This window comes from Dipodomys merriami, unplaced genomic scaffold (genome assembly GCF_024711535.1).
Source record: "Dipodomys merriami isolate MVZ:Mamm:240054 unplaced genomic scaffold, mDipMer1.0.p SCAF_17, whole genome shotgun sequence".
Lineage (NCBI taxonomy): Eukaryota > Metazoa > Chordata > Mammalia > Rodentia > Heteromyidae > Dipodomys > Dipodomys merriami.
This window is the reverse complement of record NW_027203048.1, coordinates 17,175,525-17,199,026: the sequence shown is the minus strand read 5'-3', so window position 1 is coordinate 17,199,026 and position 23,502 is coordinate 17,175,525. Positions and strand designations below refer to the sequence as shown.

Sequence of the window (23,502 nt, the reverse complement as noted above, 5' to 3'; positions counted from 1 at the left end):
CAAAGGGTAGAAACATGGCTCAGGTGGTAAAGTGCTTGCCTACCAAGGGTGATGTCTTAAAGGGAATCTCTAGTACTACCAAAAAAAAAAAAATCCCTCAAAGATTATTTTTGGGGATTTGGGAAATATTTATCACAACTTCATCCATGAGTTGTCTATAAAGTGGAATAATAATAGCCCCTATTTTATAAAGTTGTTGAGAAGGTTAAAATAATGCACACCTTATACCTGGCCCACGGAATGTAAGGATATCTCCTTCCTTCCTTCCTTCCTTCCTTCCTTCCTTTCTTCCCTCCCTCCCTACTTCCTTCCTTCCTTTTTTCTCCCTCCCTCCCTTCCATCCTTCTTTCTTTCCTTCCTTCCTTCCTTCCTTTCTTCTTTCCCCTCCCTCCACCCCACCGTCCATCTATCTCTCTCTCCCTCTTGCCCCTGTCTCTCTTTCTTTCCTCCTCCCTTTCTTTGCATGCTGGTACCGGGGCTTGAACTCAGGTCCCTGTGCTCCCCCTGGGCTTTTTCACTCAAGACTGGCTCTCTGTCACTTGAGCAACAGCTGCAGAGTTTTGCTGGTTGACTGGAGATAAAAGCCTCTTAGATTTGTCTGCCTAGGTTGGTTTGGAACCATGTTCCTCAGTGCTCAGCCTCTTGGCTAGGTATCTAGCTGGGCTCTGCGAGGAAAGGGTCATGCTGCTTGACCATTAAGATCAGAGGACAGAGGGCAAGTCTGAAGACAAGGCCTGGGAACTTCTTCCAAAAAGGAAAAATGACATCAGAGATGAGATACTCAGAAAATATTTCCAGAACAATACTGGTCCAGCTACAAAATTTCCCATACCTGCCACCTCCACCAGAAAATCTGAAATGAGACAGGTGCTTGTTAGCTACCCAGAACGACATGGCTAGAAGTCGGCAGAAGCTCAAGATTGAATTAGTGGATGGGCTCTTAAGGCCCTATTTGGTGTTATACCAAGAGTAAAACCATAAACTGGACTTTGAGGAAACCTAGAGCATAATTTAAGAAGAGGTTAAAAGTACTCAGGAAAGGAACAAGCCTTTAACTGGTTGGCTTTTTCTAAAGAGTTTATTTGGTTTTGTGTCTAATATTTGAAGAATTCCAGCTATATATCATTTGTCACTTAAACAACAAATAGTCAAAACCCAACCAGGAACATAAAAACCTACTATTCCTCCAGCTGAGCACAGAAAAATGGGGATTTTTAAATTTTTTTTTAATTTTTAATTTTTTGGGTCCAGTCATGGGGCCTGGGCGCTGTCCCTCAGCTCTTCAGCTCAAGGCTAGTGCTCTACCACTTGAGCCATAGCACCACTTCTGGCTTTTTTTTCTGCTTATGTGGTGCTGAGGAATCGAACCCAGTACCTCAGGCATGCAAGGCAAGCACTCTACCACTGAGCCACCTTCCCAGCCCAAATGGGGATTTTTTTACAATGAGAAAGTTCTGCATAATATCTGACCTTTATCTGACAGTAGCATCTATTTTGAATCTTGGAAAATACAATCTAGACCTGAATTATCTGCGCCCCCCCAAACTCTGTGCTAAAGTCTTGACTGCCAGCTGATAGTAGAATCTTTTGGAGGTGAGACTTAGTTGAAGGAAATGGGCTACTAGAGTTGTACCTGGAAAGGTATATCTTGCTCATGGCTTCTTCCTCTCTTCTCATCTTTCCCTTCTTCCTCCCCCTTTTCTCTCCTTTCCTCCTGCTTTCTCACTGTCCTACTTCTTTGCCTCTTCCTTCCCTCCCTTCTTTCCCCTCTTCCCTTCCTGCTGCCATGAAGTGAGCAGCTTTCTTCTGTTAAGCATCATGATGCTCTGCCTCTTTACAGAAACAACGGAGCCAAGAGACAATGGCCGGAAGCCCCTGAAACTGTGAGTCACACTCTTTCCTAAGTTTTACTAAAGTTTACTGTCACATGAGGTGACATAACCTGGCATGGGTCTCAGATGCTTCTGACTCGGGCTCAGGAGGAGTAGACTGAACACAACATACTGATATTCAGACAGAGCTCAGACTGTAAAGATTTTACACACCACTCTTGTAGCCAATAACAAGCATGATGTACCTACTCACCTGTCTCCTGACTTCTGTGGCCCACAGGCTGTGGTCTGGGGCTGCTGGTAGCAGAGATTACAAATGGGGCTGGCTTTGGCAAGCTGGTGTGGGTGGGCTCAGCTGCTGAGATGGTCAGGGCCTGCATCAGGGCGACTGGCTCTGGGGTGGTCTCGTAGGCTTTTGTGGTTTCACCTATAAGAAAACTGAAGTCCATCAGGGTCTACAAAGTAGCCTGGAGGCACTCAATAGAACTAAAGACCAAGTAAATGTCCACTGAACTCTTTCTATGAGCAGAAACCTGTACCGTGGAGGGTGATAGCTAGTCTAGAGAAGTTATTCTTGCTTAAAGAAATGTGTGCCTAGCTACAATGGCTCACACCTGTATTCCTGCTCCTTGGAAGGTAAGGATCAGAAGGATTTCAATTTGAGGCCAGCTGATCCCACCAAAAAGCTAATGGGTCCCTGTCTATCTCATCACCAAGTGGCACGTGGTAGTTCACACTGTGATCCCAGCTATGTGAGAGGTTGTAGGTAGAAAGATTGTGGCCTAGTCCAATCCAGACAGACCCTAAAAACTAGAGCAAATAAAGGGCTGGAGTGTAGCTCAAATGGTAAAGTGCCTTTCTAGTAAGTTTGAGGCTTTGAGTTCAAACCCCAAAACTGTGAGAAGCAAAAATATATCATCTCAGAGCAATAAGCTCATCAACAAATCAAAGATTAAATAGCAAAAACACTTGACAGTTTCAGAATGTCAGCAAAAAGATGATAGAACATGATAAAACATGAGTATTTACCAAATTTATTTGCTAGTCACCATAAGCAGTGATTTATCTCTCCCTTCCTCACTCTTTCCCTCCTTCCCTCCTCTTTCCCTCCTTCCTCCCTCCTTCCCTCCCTCCCTCCCTCCTTCTTATCCTCCTTCCCTCCCTCCCTCCCATCTTCTCTTCCTCCCTTTCCTCCCTCCCCCTCCATCCTTCACTCCCTTCCTTCTCTCCCTCCTTCCTTCCTTCCCTCTTTCCTTCCTTCCTTCTTTTCTTCCTTCCTTCTCTCCCTCCCTCCTTACTTCCCTCCTTTCTTTTCTCTTAGTACCTTTGGCTCTCACTCTGATTAGTCTTAGAAAACACATCATAGCTTATCTAATTGAGGTTGGCTCAAGACGAGTTACCTCCTCTAGACCCACATTGGCTCATCTGTCCAATGGGTAATAGAACGAATAAATGCTAAAGATCATCCAAGATTCTTTTAAGTTCTTTGATTGTTTCCCCAATTTTAAACATTGCTGTAACTGCTTCCTTGCAAAGGGAATCTCAGTGTGTGAACATTGATTGCTCTGAGAGTATCCCTGGAGGCTTAGGGCAAGGGGAAAAGAGGTTACCCACTGGGGGAACTTCTGGATGACCTTGGTCTGTGCTAGAGGGAGATACATGCTGCGTCCCCAGGTGAGTTGTGCCTCAGTCCATCCTGGGATGGCTGCTTGTGCCAGCCTGGCTTCAGTGGGTGTGCCAGCATGCACACCTGCACATCTCATGACCTAGGAGCTCAGTACTGAAACAACAGAACTGTATACTCTCACAGTGCTAGGTGCCAGATGTCCACAGTCAGTGCCGCTGGGCCCAATTCAAGGCATCGGCAGGCCGGTGCTCCCTCAGGGAGACCCTTAGGAAGGATGTGACTTTGCCTCATCTGGTTTCCCCTGGCTGTTGGCACTGTATCTGCCTTTTGGCCATCTCTAAGGCCTCGATTACTTTTCTGCTCTGTCTTCATAGGACCTTTTCCTCCACATGCATGGGTAATCTTTTATGAGGTTGTATGTGATTTCTTTTAAGGCTCACCTAGTCCATCCAGAGTGTTTTCCCTATCTCAAGGTCATTAATTACATTAGCCATGCCCCCAACTTTCCAAATAAGGAACTACCCACAGGTCCCAGTGATTAGGATGTAAGTACCAGACGTGGAGAATCTTTTGGAAGAGCAACTTTAAGCCACAGCACCCCTGCTCTAGCCGTGACTGCTTAGGTTGAGGTAGTTTAGGTACACAGAACAAGGAGGCACCTCCCTCTTTGGGGGACCCATCAGTCTCCTCTTTGACATCATACAGCATGGTACTATGTCCAGCATCTGAGAGAGCGCGTCAGAGCCATCCATAGCCTTTCTGAGAGATGGGTGGGTTACAGTATCCAGAGCGACAGCCCAGCACTGGCACCTGCTCATGGGCACACTGGCACCCCCAGTGGGAATCACAGCAATGACTAGAGAAGACAGGTTATAGACAGGTTATCAAAGAGTGAACCTGGACTTGGGTTGAATTCAGCCTGGCTTTGCAGGTCAGTGGAGGAAGGAAGCAGTTCTCTCATTTACCCTGCTGCTGGTTAGTAGTTGGTCATCTACAAATCTGGCTGCAGACTCGGCCAGACAAATGACTGAAGAGCTAGGGCAGCCTCTGGGGGGTTCGGCCAGTCTCTGTGCCATTCTCAGGGAACACTAAACCTGCCTGATTTATGACATTCCCTTTACTTTAAAGGGAGGAAGCGTTTGCGACAAATCCTAGGAAGTGTCTGATTCTTCCGGAGGGCTCCTCTGTTTCACCTTCTGGCAGACACTAAACGTGCATTAGTGGTCCCAGACAAGATGAAGGTTCATCTACAGAAAAACTACTTTACAGCATCATTTTGCTGTTTTAGGAAAGAGTATACATATATTGATCCAGAAAGAAATACGTAAGTGATAGAACTTGCATGTTCCTATTAAGCCACAATGTACTAAAAATAAAAGTACTAGAACATTCTAAACCTTTTGGCTACCTGAAACTTACTATGCACTGAAACTCTGAATTATCTTTTTCTTCTCACAATTCCAAGGCAATTCCAAGACTCCTGACAAGCCCAGCCTTACCAATTTGCAATTCAGTTTTGTTAGGCAGGAATTAAATAATCTGAGGGCAGCCATTGGCTTCCTCGCTCCAGGACCAGGATGCTTTCAAATGGGTGGAATATTCTCTGATCTTCTGTGGGCTGTTTTTCACTAGTCTCCTCCATAGATCATTATAGAAAGGAAGTTGAAAATAGGGGATGAAGGTGGGGACAGAGAATATAGTGTCCTTATTCCAAGTGCTCTGAGTTCCTTACTGAATATAACACTTTTGATCTGATCCACAGTGGATTCTTCACAGAGACAGCTTCTTCCGGAGCAATTAGAAATGAAACCTATGAAATGGTTTCTTCTTTTCATCTCGGATACATGGAAGTTGGGTCTTTTGAAAGATTCTCCTGGGAAAGCATTCCGGACTTTCTCGTAGGTTCTAAGCACATCACTGTTTTAGACTAAGAAGAACTTCTCACATGGCCTTCTCAGAGACAGCAGGGGGGCCTCAGAATGCCCTACTTGGGGTTCTTCATGGAGTCACAGCAAAGGTGTTAGAAAAGCAAACCCTAGGGCTCCGCTCATAGCCTCAGGGTTTTCAATATGGGTAGGAAATCTAATACTCACTGAGCATCTGCTACCTGCTGGCACTTTGAAGGCTTTTTGTTTTGCTTTATTTGTTTGTTTTGATTTTTTTTTTTGGCCTGGGCTTTGTCCCTGAGATTCTTTTGTTCATGGTCAGTGTTCTACCAATTAAGCCACGGTTCTACTTCCAGCTTTCTGGGCAATTTATTGGAAATAGGAATATCAAGAACTTTTCTGCCCAGGCTAGCTTTGAACCATGATACTCAGATCTCAGCCTCTTGAGCAGCTAGGATTACAGGCGGGAGCCTCTGATGGCCTAGCTTGAAGGCTTCTTTCTTTCTTTCTTTCTTTCCTTCCTTCCTTCCTTCCTTCCTTCCTTCTTTCTTTCATATAAACATTTCTATTTAATACTTATCACAATCCTGGAAGTCAGTCCAAGTATCCCAGTTTAGAAGTTGAGAATAGTTATTCCAAGAGATCAAAAGCCAAGTTCAAGGTCACAAGGAAAAGGGTAGCAGAGTCAAGATTTGGATTCATGAGTGTTCGATTCCAGATACATGCATTTCCCCCACCCCCCAACAAAAGGGGAATAATGTGGGAAGCAAGTCTTGAGGGGCTTCAGAATTTCTGAATGTGGTTCTTACTCATCAGTGATCCTTCTCTGGAGATCTTGTTTGAGAGAGAGCTTGGGTTTGGCTTTGGTGGGTTTGGCCTTGGAGGACAAGCATTTTCTAGGAAGCCAAACTCATAGCTGCAAGCTTCAGCTTGACTCTTCCAGGGCAAGGGCCTGGGGAGGCAGGACGGAGTGTGCCTGGCACTCTTGCTTCACAGTCCCTAATAAAGAGTGTCTCTCTTCTCTAGCAATGGTACCAGGAATGGCTTGCCCAGTGGTGTGTGTGTGTGTGTGTGTGTGTGTGTGTGTGTGTGTGTGTGTGTGTGTGTGTGAGAGAGAGAGAGAGAGAGAGAGAGAGAGACAGACAGAGAGAGAGAGACAGACAGAGAGACAGACAGAGAGAGAGACAGAGAGACAGACAGAGAGAGAGACAGAGAGAGACAGAGAGAGAATTTCTACAAATTAACCATTACCTGTTGTTGTTTTTTTGGTCGGTCGTGGGGCCTGAACTCTGGGCTTGGGCACTGTCCCTCAGCTCTTCAGCTCAAGGCAAGTGCTCTACCACTTGAGCCACAGCACCACTTCTGGTTTTCTAGTGGTTTATTGGAGATGAGAGTCTCACAGACTTTCCTGCCTGGGCTGGCTTTGAACCACGATCCTCAGATCTCAGTCTCCTGAAGAGCTAGGATTATAGGCATGAGCCACCTGTGCCAAGCCTGTTTTTATTTAGCTTAAAGAAGCTGGAAGGCTCTGGGCAAGTAACAGCTGCCAGCCCAGTGTCTGCTAACTGCCCAGTGGAACATGGCTTACGTCTCAGGTAATCTCTGTCTTCTGTGTAAGGTGTACAAGGCAAATCAAGATGCCTTCTATTTTTCAAGTGAGCTAATTTTCCATGAAGAAGGTTGTTATGCTTTTTTGGGGGGGTCATCCTAACCTGACTGGGGGGGGGTCATCCTAACCTGATGTACCTGTCAGAGCACATTCTTGGAGAGACTAAGCATTATTTTAGGCAGGCTTGCTGAAACTTGAACAAAGGCTGTTCCTGCACCTCTGTCTCTTCTGCTTCATTCAATTTCTAAAGGAATCTAATCACTTCAGGAAGCGTAGCAACAAGAGAGGCCCCTCTCTTAGGGTTTTCACTGGTGTTTTTTTTATTTGGATTGGTGAAAACTCAGCCCATGGCTGTCATAGGAGTTTTAAAGACAGAGGTTCTTCTGTCTTGGCGTTAGAATGCTTGTCACTTCACCTCAAGGTCTGTCTCAGCGGAAGTACACAAAATGTGGTTGCTCATTGAATGAGTGAATAAGTGAGTGAATGATTTTTTTTTTTTTTCAGATGCTGACAACTCAGTGATCTGGTAACAAGAAGCTGATACTCTCATAGAAGGTTTTGAGAGTGTTTGGTAAAGGAGATAAGTGACTTCAGTAATGATTGTATCTTAATTGCAGTTTTTTGTTGTGCTAATTTATGGAATTAGATAACAGTAATTCAAAAGCATCCTGCTCTTCCTCTTCTTCTCTCTCCCCGCCCCCCCCACCCCCAATTTTGGATGCTGGTGATTGAACTCCTAGAGAGCAAATGAGAGAGGTTGGATTAAGCTTTGACCACGTGCTGGAGTACACAGAGAAGCTTTGGAAATGATTTCCACTATCCATGAGGTCATAACCAAATGGATTTTTAAAAAAATAATCTAAGGTTTTATTTGGCTGTAGTTTCTCTGGCCTTTCCTCACAATCATAGCGAGTTCTGTACAGGGTAGTTAGGATCACAGCCTTGGGCAATTTACTAAACTTCTCTAGGGTCAGCTTTCTTGTCTAAAGAAGGGGCAAACTGGCAGCCTGTCTTGCAGTGATTGTGGTACAGAGGCCTACGGTCATAGGAAGTGGTGTGGGACCCTTTCTGCTGTCCAGATTCAGCCTGCACTCAGACACACAAAAGAACCAGTGTCCCTTCTACATGTGAGAGGAGAGGAGCCACTGGGTTTCCCAGGAATGGGACCAGCCTAGTAGAACTGGCAAGTCATCAGCTTCCTTTCTCCCAGGCCAGTGGCAAGAAGGAAGGGGTCAGAAAGGAGGGGCGGGGGAGGAGGGGATACAGAGTTTCCCCAGGCTCCCGGTGCCCTGCAGGAACAGCGACTGGTGCGAATTTGAGGGAACATTCTGAGAGTGTAGGCATACTCTGCCCCTCAGAATAAAAAGGATAGGTGTGACACATAATTTATAGATTCAGAGTTGATTTGAGCATGGGAGAGTCTCTCTAGCCTCAGCATCTCTGAGAGAGGGAGGGGTGAATGAGAATGTCCCTAGCCAGCCGTCCTTAGCCATCAGGTAAAAGAAAACCTAGACACTTCACAGAGGGGGTTAATGAGATCCTCAATGGTCCCCATGATCCTGTCTGTACAGGGCCACGCAGAGGGGCACTGCATCCAGATAAGGGATGTTAGGCCCCAGCAAGAGAGAATTAGGAGAAAAACGAGTCCAGTTATCCTCACAATCCCCTCACTCTGAAATCATTGTATGAGCTAGGCGCTGGTGGCTCACACCTGTGATCCTAGCTACTCAGGAGGTTGAGATCTGAGGATCACGGTCCAAGCCAGCCCTGGCAAACAAGTCGAAAAGACTCTTATCTCCCGTTAATCAGCAAAAAGTCAGAAGTGAAGGTGTGGCTCAAGTGGCAGGGCCTCAGCCTTGAATGACAAAAATTAAGTGCGAACAGGAGGGCCTGAGTTCAAGCCCCAGTATTAGCACCAAATAAAGAAGAAGAAAAAAGAAAACAAATCACTGCCTGAGCAGAGGCCACTAGGCTAGGTGGAACAGGGACATCTTAGGAGGGGTCTGCCGCTGTGTTTCTTCTCGTGTCCACCCCAAGGAGGCCTGGTGATAGCTCAGAGCCCGTCTTTCAGGTATAACCACCCACTGCCAGCTTGTGGGTGGGCAAGGGAATGGCTGCATCCTTGCAGTTAAACACATCTAGATCACTGTACTAATTAAAAACTCATTGATATAGATGAGGCAGCCAGTAGGGGAAAGAACAATAAAAAACTATTCCCTAGTTGTGTATCCAGGCTCATGAAATCGGGAATCTGGGCACTGATGTTAGCATAGGAAGACCTAGCATAGTAATTCAGCGAGAAGTTTTTAGAGTCAGACAGGGTTTGGCTCTCCGCTCTGCCACTTCCTAGCTCTTTGGCAAAGGGAAGTTACTCAACTGCTTTGGGCTGCATTTTCCTCACACTATACATTAGGGCTAAGAACATGACACACAGATGGTATCTTGGTGGTAACTAAAAGCAATGAGTAGGTAAAGATCTTGGAACAGTGCCTAGCACATAGCAAATGCTGTCAATGCTAGCTTCTCCCGCTGTTCTTAAGCTGTGTTTGTCTTACATTTATCCATGAATAGAATTCTAGCGGAATCTGCTAGCCCAGCAAGTTTCTAGAAACAAATGCCAATCCTATTAAAAAGCAGGTCACAAGCCAGGTGCGGGTAGCTCACGCCTGTAATCCCAGCTACTCAGAAGGCTGAGATCTGAGGATAGATTTAGAAGCCAGCCCAGGCAGGAAAGTCTGTGAGATTCTAATTTTCAAAGAGCCATCAATAAGCTAGGAGTAGAGATGTGGCTCAAGTAGTCCTGTGCTAGCCTAGAGTGAAAAAAGCCAGGGGAGGGTCTGAGGCCCTGAGTTCAAGCCCACAGTGGCTCACAGCAGCTTTCTTTGTCTATGTGGGATATCAGTGTTCCTCCCAAGACGCAATCACACATAACATAGCTCTTTACTTAACACAGCTACTCAGAAAGAGAGATTTCTTGGCATGAGGGCTGTTGTGGTTCCTATGCAAGCTGGGTCGAAACAGCCCCAAAGCAGTGTACTCAGCCTGGCTGACTCAGATTAGCTGCTTGCTCTTATCTCGAAAAGCCACACTGTTCTCTTTGCTTCCCTGCATTTCATGTACCTAAGTCGATCCAGGAACATTTCCAGACAGAATGTCATGTCATCTTCTAAAGTAGCAGTACAATACAATTCAAGGCAACAGTCATCACGGATGAAAATGACAAAGACAGAGACAATCTCAATTCGTGAAAACAAAATAAATAAATAAAAGCCAAGCCTTGGCAATCCTCAGCCACAGCTGTCTGAGCTCATTGATTTTTGTGTCGTGTTCCTGGCATCAAAGAAACTATCAGAATCAGTGGGGCTTGACCAGTTAAGATGTTAATTTCTATACCATCTCCTAAAGCACAGGGTTTGGTGTTGATGAACTCTGAAGGTTTAGATTAAATCATGCATGAACACTTGCCTGCTTTAGCAGCTGGACTTTTCGATGATGAATATGTAAGAGCCGATGGGTAGGTTACACCCTTTTGGGGTTTACTTTCTGTAAAAAGAAAAAAAATTAAAGGAAAAAGAAAAACAAAAGAGAAATTTATTGCTTGAGCCAGAGGTTTTAGATGGTTCTATCCTGATAAGTAGGTTCCTCCTTCCTAATTTATCTCTCTTGAGTTCAATAAAATCCCTTTGCTGAGTTGTTGATTACAATAAAAAAAAAGTCAAGTGGCATGTTGTTGTTTTTCTGTATAGATTCTGTTTTATTAATATTAGGATGTGAGCAATAAAATCTCCATTACTCAGAGCTGTTTAATATTAGCTAGCTATCCTTTTTATTTATTTACTTCTTATTTATTTATGTATTTATTTGTGTTGGTGGTTCTGGGGTTTGAACTTAGGACCTAGGCACTGTTCCTTAGCTCTTTTTTGTTCAAAGGTAGCACCCTACCACTTGAGCCATACTTCCACTTCTGGTTTTTTGGTGGTTAAGGAGTCTCATAGACTTCCCTGCTGGACTGGCTCTGGGCATAGCTACTCTTGTTTGTGAGAATATGACACGTAAGCTGTGTTTTTCTTTCTTTCTTTTTTTTTTTTCTAGGTTGTGGGGCTTGAACTCAGGGTCTGCGTCCTGTCCTTGAGCTCTTTTTGCTGAAGGCTAGTGTTCTACCATTTTGAACCACAACACCACTTTTGGCTTTTGAGTGGCTAATTTGCAATAAGAATCTCATGGGAAATTTCCCTGTCCTGGCTGGCTTGGAACTATGACTCTCAGACCTCAGCCTCCTGAATAGCAAGGATTACAGGCGTGAGCCACCGGCACCCGGCTAAGCTGTGGTTTTCATAAAGTGGTGTGGAATGTTTAATTGGAATGGTGGGTGAATATGAGAACATTCTATAGCTACCATCCAGAGAGGTCTCACATCACAAGCTGACTAGGGGTGAACGTCTCTCCTCACTGCCACAGACACTGCAGGATCCACTTGAGTTTCAGCAAGAGTACCTACCTAAACGTGGGTAAACCTGGATCCCCCTTGGAAGCAACCATTTATTGTCAGCCAGGGAGGGAAACAGTGGAGGTGTAAAAAAGAAAAGGGATGGGGTGATGGCAGTTGAGCGCAGGCACCCAGCCTCAATGACTGAAATTGTCTTTTGTCGGCAAAAGTCTTCTTCTGATCTTGCAAAAGTGCCTGACATTCCACCCTGGAGCTCTGTTCTGCAATTAAACTGAAAGCACCAGGGGAATGCAGCAAGCACCCCAAAGGCAGGTAATTTGCTTGAGTTGGTAGCTGATGAATTCTCAGGACCCCAAGACATGTCTGACACGGAGTAAGGACTCAAGACGTCATTATTCTGCAGGGAGTATCTTAATACCTGGGCCTCTGTGAGAAGGCTTGTCATTTGTTATCCATAGTTATACAGAATGATAAAAGCATTGCAACTCTCAACCGGAAGGAAAACTTTTAGAGGCCTGGCAGGGGTGCTGCAGGGAGAGCTGAGCTGAGTGAATCAGGATAATGCTAAATATTCTGTTTGCACAATGGACTATGGGGTCTCAGGAAGGCTTGGGTCCAGGAATAATTAAAGCTAGATTTCTCTTTCCCTCCCACCCTCCCTCCCTCCTGCTTTCTTTTTCTTTGCTGTGCATCAAAGCCATAGCCTTGTATATGCTAGACACATACTGTACCACTGACCTATACCTCCAGCCTGTTTTTATCTTTTCTGCTTAATAATCTCTAAGACTGTTTTTTTAAAAATTCAGAAATATGAATAATGATATGGCCATGACTTGATGCACAAATTTGTAGTGAATCTATCAGGGAAAAAAAGCCCAGGGAAAACATTATTGCAGAAAACTGTAAATGCTGATTCTGGTATTACCTATGAATGACACTCCGAGGTGAAATGAGGCAATCCTCTGGGCATCTTGGCAGTTGTAAAATCACTTTGGGAACAGTACTCTGGCATTTTCAAGTTCTCTGCCTCGTGCAGGCTTGCTCCCAACAGACCCTGAGAGGCCGCCCCCCCCCCCCCCCCGCCCCCGCAGCTGTGGACCACATTTGTCAACAGAAAGTGAAGCAGAGACATGTCTCGCTCTGTTTGCTATTCTCACAACTAAAACCCAATGGCTCATCTTGTTTCTTTTGAGAAGACAAAGGGCCATCAGCTCACTTTCTGTAACAAAGAACAACTGGGCAGCGTTAGGGCTTCCTGGCTGACCTCTCTCACATCCCTGTAAGGAACCACAATGTTGACCACACAATGCTCGCCCCTCTCTTCCCCGCACCCCTCCCAGCCAATTAATTAGCGGAGCACAGCAACTTGTAAAAATTAGATACAAAACCTAGAGGAAAGGCCACAGAGGCATCTGAATCTTCCAAGGAGAATTTTGACATGAGTCAGTTAAACTCGTTGGCCATGAACCACCGAATAATGGGGTGTTCCTTGGCTGAAGACTCAATGTGCCAGTCTGCTTCCGAACTCATCCATTTGAGAGGCTTTCTAGCCATGGCAGGGGCACAAGTGCTTATTATCACTGGCAAGGCCTATTTTCCTGTGAAATGTCACAAGGTGGAATATGGGGAGATGGAGCTTGTAAGGTGGAAAAGCTTTTAAGTAGCCAGGAGTTATTTGGGGAAAACCTTTGGTGGAGATTATATCACTGTCTGTTTCAATATACTTGAAATGTAGACAATAGTGTTTTCCTATAGCTTCTGTTCTCAATACCTGGTGGCAAGGTCATTACCCACAGCATTGTAGTTGATGTCTTTCAACTTACACTAGTCTAACTGGAAACCAGTCTAATTTGCACCTTATACATGCAGAATTTGGCAGGCAAAAAAAGATGAGAATTACTCAATTTGAAGAGAACCTTAAAAGTCCTACTTTTAGTTTTAGTACAACTGTGGAGTACAGTTAGTACAACTGGATGAAGGGCAGGAGGGGAGGGGCATCAGATGCCTAATTATATCAGAAAGCACTCTGACTGCAAGACCTACTATGGTGTGAGGCATTTCCTTCCCTGCTTTCATTGGCTTTCCACAGGTGGCTCCTTCTTAGAGCAAACTCATGGCGTCTAATCTTGCTGGGATACCAAAAAAGTTTGCTGAATTCTAGGGTAAAATGTCATGGGACTGGTAGCTGCTGGTAGCTCATGGAAGTTGAGATTTTAGGGGCTGTGGTTTGAAGCCAGCCCAGGCAGGAAAGTCCTTTAGACTCTTATGGCCATTAAGCTACCCAAACAAAGCTGAAAATGGAGCTGTTGCTCAAGTGGTAAAGCACTAGCCTTGAGCAAAATAAGCTCAGGGACAGTGCCCAGGCCTTGGGGTCAAGTCCTAGGATTGTCACACAAATAAGTAAACATAAAATGAAATAAAATGTCATGGAATCTCCCTTTGGATGTTAGGAGATTCAGGTCCCAGTCAGTGGAGGTTTAAGGTGAGCATAGAACCTTGGCACCTTGTGGTTTACAAACACCAATGTGGACATTTCAAAGGCCCGAAGAAGCATCATCGGCCAATTTTAGAAAGTTTGAGTGTCTGAACTTTACAACATTGGTGGGGGGGGGCGGGGAGGATTGGGTGGGGGGGGGGCGGGGGGAGGATGGGAAGGGATGGGAAGGGGAAACAAAGGAGGAGGCTACAATGCTTGATAAGAAATGTACTCATTATCTTGCCCATGTAATTGTAACCCCTCTGTACAGTATTTTCACAATAAAAAAATTAAAAAATAAATAAATAAAAAAGAAAGTTTGAGTGTCTAAAGGATAATGATGCTAATAGACAATTGACAATCTATGAGCCCATAGTTGGCACTTAAAAAGGTGTGTGTAACATCTTTACATAAGAATACAAATCATTATGTATCAAAAGAATGACCAAATTAGGAAAAAAATTTAGTGAGAGTTGGCCCTGTTTCTGCTCAAATCTGGGGATTCAACTAAAGTCCAATAAAACATTAGAAAAAACAGTGTATTGAACATGTACATATGACTTTTCTTGTTATCATTTCTTAAATAATGCAGCATGACAACTATTTATAAACCATTTGCATTATGTCAGGTATTGAAAGCAATCTAGATAGGATAAAAAGAATCTTAGAGAATGTGCTTAGGTTACACACAAATAGGATGCCAGTGTATATAAAAGACTTGAGCTTCCTACAAAACATGGCTTCTAGAAGGGCCTTGGAACCAATGTCCCATAACACCAAGGAACTAATGTACTGAATGCTACAAAAATCATGAGCACCAGATGTTAAAAGTGTCGCATGGAATTTATTGGGGGACAAGTTACTGAAGCTGTTTTAAAGTATTAACCCACTGATTGGGTATCAGTTATGAATATCTCTGTTCTGGAGAGAAATATGGTAAATAATCCAAATGATGAAACTCAGCCTCACTACCTATTAGAATCATAGTCTCTTGGCATAGTCATTGTAGTATCCCACGATGATGAGGCTGTGATATTATCTATCCCTTAAAAAATATGCAGCCTGAATTCAATCACAAGGCTACAGGTGGACTTGCTTTGGGTCCGTACTGTAGGACACAGTATGAGATAAGCATCTGGACTTCATAGATTTCAATGCCATTCAAGATAGAAGTAGACAGTATGGTGGAACATTAAAGGGTACTGAACAGGAGTGGTGAGCTAAAGTACATTGCATAATCTCTGATCAGACTGAAGAGCTGAAGATCAAGAGATTATTCTAAAGAACATCTTGAAGATAATTAAATAAGACAACTTTATTGAGTAATATTGTTGTATCAATGGTATTGGTATTGTTGCTTAGGAAAACATTCTTTGTTCCTGTAAGGTGAATACAGGAAAACATACTGTTATAACAGCATGATGTCTGCTGCTTATTTTCAGAACAAATTATATATATCAATACATGGCAGTAGACAGGTAGGTAGAAAAAATGTGGCAAAAATATTGAGAGCAACTTCAGGTGAAAGGGACATGTGGAGTCATTGTATTAGTCTTATCGTCTTTCTGGAAATTTAAACTTTCTTAGAATGAAAGGTAGGATTGAGAAAATCCAGCACAATAGAAAATGATGGGAAGGAAGGTCATGACAGTACAAAGACACTCAAATATCTTTTCCTGGTGAAAACACACTTATACTAGCAATTAGATCATCTTGTATCTTCTCTGAAAGTAGAGGGACTAAGAGTAAAAGTGCAGTCTACAAAAACCCGATAGAGCTAGTCAGAGAGAATGGATCAAATAGTGAAACAACTAATTTAAAATAAAACTAATTTAAGATAAAATCACCACTCATGTGTCTCTCTAAGTGTATGCTTTACCCATTGATCAGAGACCCCAATGGATGAGTAAGGTTCTCAATATGGAACACATTGGGCTTAATTAGTTAAAAACCCAAGTTGTTAAAGGCAATTCACTTTCTCAAAAGCTAGATTGGACTTACAGAGAGGGCAGTGTAAGTAACTGGTGCTTTTAATATTCCCAGATTTGACTTTGTAGTGAGTGGTCATGTCATTATAATTCTTTGTGTCTCAGGATCCTGTCAGAGGAAATCATGTTTCAGATCTTTATGAAATAGAGTGGGCCATAAAGAAAACCAAGGCAAACCCCAAAACGAATCGCAACTGGAACGAGACTGTCACCCTGGGAGACTATTTCACCCCATATGAAGCCATACCTGAGACGATGAAGGATTCTCTCCATCGGGGTAGGGACAGTGATCGGACACCGTTGGAGTAAGTCCCTTTGTAACCAGACTGTCCAGCAACTTTCCGAACAAGTATTTTTCCTCCTGAGTTACCGAGCACACCACTATTTAAAAAAACAAACAAAAGAACGAAGAAAGTACAGAAATACGGTTTATTGTTAACACACTACTGAATCGGCCTCTATCCTTATTTAGACACATGGAAACAGGGAGGCCAAGGAAAAGTTCACCTGGACCTGCAGCCCAACCTCCAAGGGACAACTTCTTCACTCAGCCCGACATCTGTATTTCCTTACGCCCACGGATGGTTCTGTCAGTCAGAAATTGCTTCTTGCTACCATGTCTCAAACTCCTTCTCCATCCCCCTTCAAATTTCTTATTCCCAGTTGTTTTTGACTCTTGGGCTCAAATGATCCTCCTTCCTTGGTCTCCTGAGTAGCTGAGAGTATTGTCATGTACCACCACACCTGGGTTTCTACTAGTTCTTTGAGGAAAAATTTGTTCCCGGAAATTTCCAAGTTGTATCATAAAGGACATTTTTGGCATTCTACCAAGGTTGTAGGTCCTGACTTGAGAGTGATGATCTATCAGAGTTTTTCTGTCTCTGTCAAACAGGTTCCTAAATAGCACTTTTACATATAGTCATTTCCCAGCCCCTGCGTCTTACGAGAGTACTTTGAATATCTGTAATTTATCACGTGGGAGTTTTTAGAAAAGTATGTATATTTGTTCCCTCCATACCTATCCTTCCCACCAGGAATTTCCTGCCACTCTCCAGAGTAAGCCAACAACCTTCAACACTCAACTTCCCTAAGGCTCAGAAGGAAATCAAGTGGCAATAATTCTTGACATGTGAAGCACTGGATGACTTTAAAATCGTGTTACTTATGGTGTCTCACTGGATCCTTCCAGCAAACCTCTGAGCTGTGAAGAGGAGGGAATACTTTCATTCCTGTCTCATAGAAACAGGCTGTTCCTAGGAGTGATTCACTCAATAGCTGGTGAACTACAGGACAGATTTGAACCCCGGTCTCGTTAGCCTCAAGTCTTGAGCTTGGTCCTTTTGATTTGGGGACAGGTATAGATGCAGAACTATTGTGTACTTGTGAAAATTTCCTACTGGGACAGAGGGTGAAGTGTCCTTTGTGGATGGACCTAACTGGAAGATGTGGGTGGATATTTTCCATTCAGGAGGACTTGATTTCCAGAATGGACACATTGGAGAAGGAGGGAGAGAGTCAGAAGGCGACTGCGGTTCCACTTTTGAAGCAGAATAGAGTTCAATGCTCTGCTGAATGGAGAATTCGTGTAACTATCACCTCATTTGTATCCTCATTCTCCGAAAGAGCAAAGCAAGTTCTACTTCTTATTCTCCTCAGACTTTGCGTAGTACCATACATGGTTAGGATGTTCACCTCCTTCCTAACTCTGAGTAGCTAGAATTACAGGTGTGAGACATCTTTAAACACAGGAATTAGTTTATGAGAAGACTGTGCCAAAATACAATGCTTTAAATCTTGTCTGTCTATTCTCCCTTTGGTCTGAAGAAATCAAGGAAATGGTGTGTAAGAAAACACCTAAGCATGATGTAGTATATGAATATTGAATTATTTCATTCAAATGCATCCATATTTCTAAACTAAAGCTCTCTCTGAGTTCTCTGAGTGCCCTTCAGTCTTCTGACACTGGGAGAAGTGGCAGGACAGTGAATGTATAGGTCCTCCACATGCTTAATCCTCATGTCTTTCATTTCTTTAGTTCTCAAAAACAGACCTGCTCTTCTGATGAGAAACAAAGCTATTAACACCCCAAATCCCTGTTTTTCCCCTTAAGATTTTGAATCCCCTCACCATGGATGGTGATCCCTTTTTCCAGGCATGTTTTCTACCTTCCCAGTCCCTGGTCTGAGAAGCCACAATGACAGTCAATTGTTCCTGCAGCCATCTTGTTCTTAAAGTGTGCACTTTCTTTTCCTCTACCCTCCTCTACATTCTTTTCCCTGTGCAAGATGACAAGTGAATGCTCTTCCTATTTGTCTCTCACGGGAGAGTCCATTGTTCCTAAAGCCCTTTCTAACTCTGATTCCTGTAAGTCTTTATTTCCCTCTAGTCCTTAATTTGTCCACTAAGTGGTGCTAGGCTTCTCCAGATCTTAGGTAAATGTGTCATTTGGGCTCTCTGGTAGAAGTCCAGGGACAGGAGTTCTAATCTTCAATGTGAAACTAATGAGCAATTTAATTAACTTCCCTGTGCCCAAGTTCTTCTTCTAATAAATGGAGATGCTACCATAGTCTCCTAGGATTGAAACAAAGCTAGAAGAGCACCATAGTGTGAAGAATTTCTTGTCATTTTGATAAGACTTTTGGTGAGAGTCCAATGTAGTACTGCAGCTCCCTTGTGCTGAAGAAACAGGCCGGGACAGAAGAGCCAGGAAATGCCAGAAAGAGCAAAGTGCTAAACCCTCCTAGGATCACAAGTGGGAAAATGCAGAGGGTACCCTTAGGTTAGGTCCTGCTGCTGTCTACACAGACATAGCTTGGAGTGCTGAAATTGTTGAGGGGGCTGCGTGGGCAATGTACATGTGTGTAAGGATGTGTGTGAAAATGCATTCATGTGTCTTGGTATAGAAGGCATGTATGAGTGTGAAAGCTTGGAGGACAGGTGAGGCACCCACGTGTGTTTGTGCACTGTTTTTATTCCAGTCTCTTTACCATTCTCCCGTGGATGATCCCGCTGCCACTGAAACCCCACCGACGTCGTCACTGCTTTGCAGCAGCAGTAGGTTAAAGAGAAGTGTGTCTAATTAAAACTACTAGTCATTTTCCAGCTATATAGTATGCAGTTTATCCCTTATTGCTTCCAAAACATCTCAGAGAGTACTGACTAGCTAGCCACCTAACAAGGGAGTGGATTTTACATCTCCCCTCCATCTGGAAGAGATGAGACTCAATAACTAGCTAGCTTCTGTGCAAATAAAGAAAAGGAAGTCATACCTGGAGGTGCACACCTGCAATCCTAACTACTCTGGAGGCTAGGATCTAATGACTGCCGTTCAACAACCAGCCCAAGCAGACAAATCCACGAGGCTCTGATCTCCAATTAACTAACAAAAAGCCAGAGATGGAGTTGTGGCTCAAGTAGTAGAGTGCCACCCTTGAGCAAAATTGCCAAGCTACAGTTAGGTTCCAAACTCAAGTCACAGTACCAGCATTTTTTGGAGGATCTGAAAAATTTTGCCTCCACCTAGCATCGGAGCATAGTCTTTGAGAACCACATCCAAAGCCGTCCCTCAGCAGTTAGAACACAGGCACTGCGGCCAATTAGACCTGGGTCCCAGCTGCATACTTTTTAATGGTGTGACTTTAGAAAAGCTTTTCAGCCTATCTTCATCTCTCTCTGTGTGTGTGCGTGTGTGTGTGTGTGTGTGTGTGTGTGTGTGTGTGTGTGTGTGTGTGTGTGCACTGCACCTGGAGCATGAACTCAGAGCCTGGGTGCTGTCTCTGAGGGTTTTTATTTTTGTGTGTTTTGTTTTGTGTTTTGCTCAAGACTAGCACTCTACCACTTGAACCGGGCTCCATTTCTGGCTCTTTGGTGGTTAATTGGATAAGTGTCTCACAGAATTTTCTGCTGGGCTGGCTTTGAACTGCAGTCCTCAGATGTCAGCTTCCTGAGTAGCTAGGATTACAGGTTGAGCCACCAGCACCTGGCCTATCTTCATCTTTAAGATGCATCTAATAGGAGTAGGAGCCACACAGGGGAACTGTGAAGAATCTGCAAGTAAACACGGGAACTTATGTCTTAGGCCTTGTCACCAAAGATATTAAAGAAATGTGCTATTCTGTGCTTTGACGTAAGGTGAAGGTCACTTTTGCCTCTCTTCATTTAGGCATTCCTTAGTCCAAAGCGTGTCCTTGCCTTTCTGGATCCCCACCAACAGCTGGCCCAGGAGTCCCCTGTTCTTCTTCTCCTGTCCTTCTCCTCCTTTCTTTCCAGGCCATTGCCATAGATGTGATAGGCTTTCTTCCAAACATCTGGACATTTGTGGCCATATTGCTATCATTTCCTTGCTCAGCACATACATGCCTGAAATTCTAGCAGGAAAGTCAGTGAGACTCATATATCCAATTAGCCACCAGAAAACTGGAAGTAGAGCTGTGGTTCAAAGTGGTAGAGTGCTAGCCTTGAGCAAAAGAGCTGAGGGACAGTGCCTAGGCCCTGAGTTCAAGCCCCACCACTGACAACAAGAAAGCAGAAGGTTTCACTGAATTTGTCCTTTCTAATTACAGCAGCCCTGCTCCAGGTCTAGCTAGGAGCCCTTTGGTTGCTCATGATTAAGTAACCCAGAACCACCTACCTGTGCACCCCCGCACCACACACGCTGGAGTAAGACGCATAGACACCTGTGCCGTAAACATGGTACTTGGGATCTTGACATCCGGCTGGACATTTCACAATGAACTCAGGATTGATAATCTTTCCTGCTTTGATGTCACAGTTGATCTGTGGCACAGCTGAGAAGGCAAAACAAGTTGGAAATTACCCTTGCAATGCCAGCCTCTGTATGAGGAGACTCCATTAGGCCTCAAGTGTTCATTTACTTAATCTTTAAAAGTCAGAGACAGTGCTGACCTGGCATCCCTTCCTTATAACGAAGGTGAAGGTATAATGAGGTCATTCCTCACACCAAAAGAACAATCCTCACCCACGCATTTAACCTGCTCCAAGCATAATCAAAAGACTGCCTCTTATGCTTATTTGAACAATGAATTATTTGAATGGGAGAACTGGATGTGTGTGTGTGTGTGTGTGTGTGTGTGTGTGTGTGTGTGTTTATAGAGAACCATCTCAGTAAAATATGATCTTGAGTCAATGGCAGAAAGGGACTGGTTTTTCAGGTGCTCTGTTATTACCCAAGGAAGACAAAACTCTCAATCTTTGAGGAGGAGGAAAGGCATCCTGGGAAGGGCAAACCAGGAAAACATGGACCTTCAAGGCAGGAGGTGACTGGGACAAGGCCATGCGCAGAAGCCTGGAGAGAGGAAAGTAGATAGGCTGGACTGGGCCAGATTCAGAGGGCTTCAGCTCTTGTGTTCTGGGCAGCATCTGGGACCCATGGAAGACTGGACTGGGGGAGATGTAATGAAGGTGACCTTTGGTCTTGGTCCTAAAGGATCCTTTCAGCTTAGATGTTGAGTCACTATGGGAGCCATCCATTCTCAGCTGCCACTGTGCTGAGTGGAAGATTGGGAACTCCCCTTGGAGCCTCCTTCTTGCTCCCCCTTTGCTTTGCCATCTCTCCCTGTTCACTTTGTCAAGGCATTGTTGGCGCATTAGTCTTCTGCCATGGACAGCCTTCTAGAGCTGAAGATAACATGGAGAAGTCGCTCCACTAACAATATCTAAACATAGAACTTGAAGTTTGAGGCCGGCCTGGGCCACAAAGTAAAACCTTGTCTCAGCAAACAGAAAAGAGAAGAGTGTCATTCCCTTGATGACACTGAATAACAGTGTCACTGGAAATGTGTTCAGTCCAGGGTCCTATTTTGCAGAAGGAACTATGAAACATGAGCACAGGTAAGCGTGACAGGCTCGGGGGGGTGGGGAGGGGGAGATGTGCAAGCCGCTAAATAGGATGCCTGGCGTGGCGAAGGGTCATTTCTCCCTGAGGAGACACAAATCCCAAGGCAAGTGACAGCTGCCTTTACAAGCAGGACCATGTGTGCTCTAATACCCGGGGACGCAGGGAGATCTTCAAGGGTAAACTTTCCATAGAAGCACATTGTGCCAAGAACTTTCTAGGAATTGCTGTTGCCTGGGTAGGGATGGGCTGTCTTGTGAAGCTGTGAATGAGCCGTTGGTGGAAGAATGCAGGCAGAATAGCTGAAGAGGGGATTTATCCATGGGGCGGGAGGTGGAAATAAAACCCCTCCCCGTGCTAAGAGTCTGTGATTACACACAAGGATCCAGGAGCTCTGCCAGGCCACCCACCCTCTAACTGAGTTACCAACATGGTCTCAGAGCTGTTAATGGATTCCAGCTGTACCCCAAATGCACACTCTCTCTTCCTTAACCCTTACGTGCCCAGAAAAGCAAGTTTCACTCCATTCAGGCTGGAAAGAAGGGAAGTTAGAACTCCTGTTCATTTCTTACTTAGCCCTCCAGACAAGCTCTGCCGCTCAGGGCTAAACTAGCATGACACTCCTTCTGGGAGCAGGGGTAGGTTTAATCACAAGCTGGAGCAATTTGTGGTGTGCATTAAGAAGCAGAGCTCTAGGCTTAAAACAGTTGGTTGCATGCTCCTCACACACTGAAGTGATTTCCTTTTTACCTTTTGTTCTTTTAAACTCTGATATCGAATGATTATGTTTAATACTATTACTACTTTGAGCCTTGGAGGCTTTTTTGTGTGCCAGTGCTGGGGCTTGCACTACAGGCCTGGGTACTTGCTGTCCCTGATCTTTTCCTTTTTTTTTTTTGCTTAAGGCTGACACTCTGCCATGTGAGCCATAGCTCCACTTTGGGCTTCTTGGTGGTTAATTGGAGTTAAGAGTCTCAATGGATTTTTCTGCCTGGGCTGGCTTTGAACTGCAATTCTCAGATCTCAACCTCCTGAATAGCTAGGATTATAGGCATGGGCCATGGGTACCAGGTGAGTTGTTTTTAAAGATTATTTTTATTAACATATGTTATTTGCACAAGGGGGATTTCATTGTGACATACATACATACACACATACACACACACACATACATACATACATACATACATACATACATACATACATACAGTGTGACTTCAGACCTCATGCTTGCTAAGTAAGTGCTCGACCAATTGAGCCATTACCTCAGCCCAAAGTTCATTATTTAAACACAGTTTGGGGGCTAAAGATGCAAATATTGTCTCCCCTCAAATGAGCTCCTTGCTCAGTTCCTGAATATGACTGGATTCAAGCTTCTTTTCTTCTACAAATGACTTGTACATTCACAAATCTGTATCCTCTTTTAGAGGTGAAGAAAACCAAAGACTTCTTTTGGGGATTTTAGGTCTTTGAAAGAGAAGATGACAAGTTCCAGGATCACTGTGAGATGAGACATTGGCACATTGAGATATTGGATCTTCTGATGGGTCAACCAAGCCTCCTGGCGTTGAGTAAAACATTGAAGGTTCAGGGTGCACGCAGCCCACACAGTAGGTGTTTCCCTGAAATAACTGGTCTAAAAGACAAGGGAAAACAACTCACAGAAATGTTTTCCATCCTGCTAATCTATTTGTTCTCTTTCTTGGAGTGATGATTGTTTTTTGTTGATTTGTTGATTTTTTTCTTTCTTTTCTAAGGGTCTGCCATGGGTTGCAAGTATGAT

General features: G+C 44.2%; 1 protein-coding gene across 3 annotated transcripts in view; it reads right to left on the bottom strand.

Moving 5' to 3' along the window:
* Positions 1 to 23,502, bottom strand: part of Vit (vitrin) — a 100,500-nt gene that overhangs the window by 39,721 nt on the left and 37,277 nt on the right. For 2 of the 3 annotated variants that reach the window (XM_070025363.1, XM_070025365.1), the window contains exons 4-7: positions 20,496 to 20,652; positions 16,113 to 16,246; positions 10,420 to 10,497; positions 2,086 to 2,259 (exon numbers count right to left, since the gene is read on the bottom strand). In XM_070025363.1, coding sequence (XP_069881464.1) covers positions 2,086 to 2,259; positions 10,420 to 10,497; positions 16,113 to 16,246; positions 20,496 to 20,652 — 543 coding nt within the window. The remainder of the gene's footprint in view (positions 1 to 2,085; positions 2,260 to 10,419; positions 10,498 to 16,112; positions 16,247 to 20,495; positions 20,653 to 23,502) is intronic. The other variant, XM_070025366.1, reaches the window with a different exon arrangement.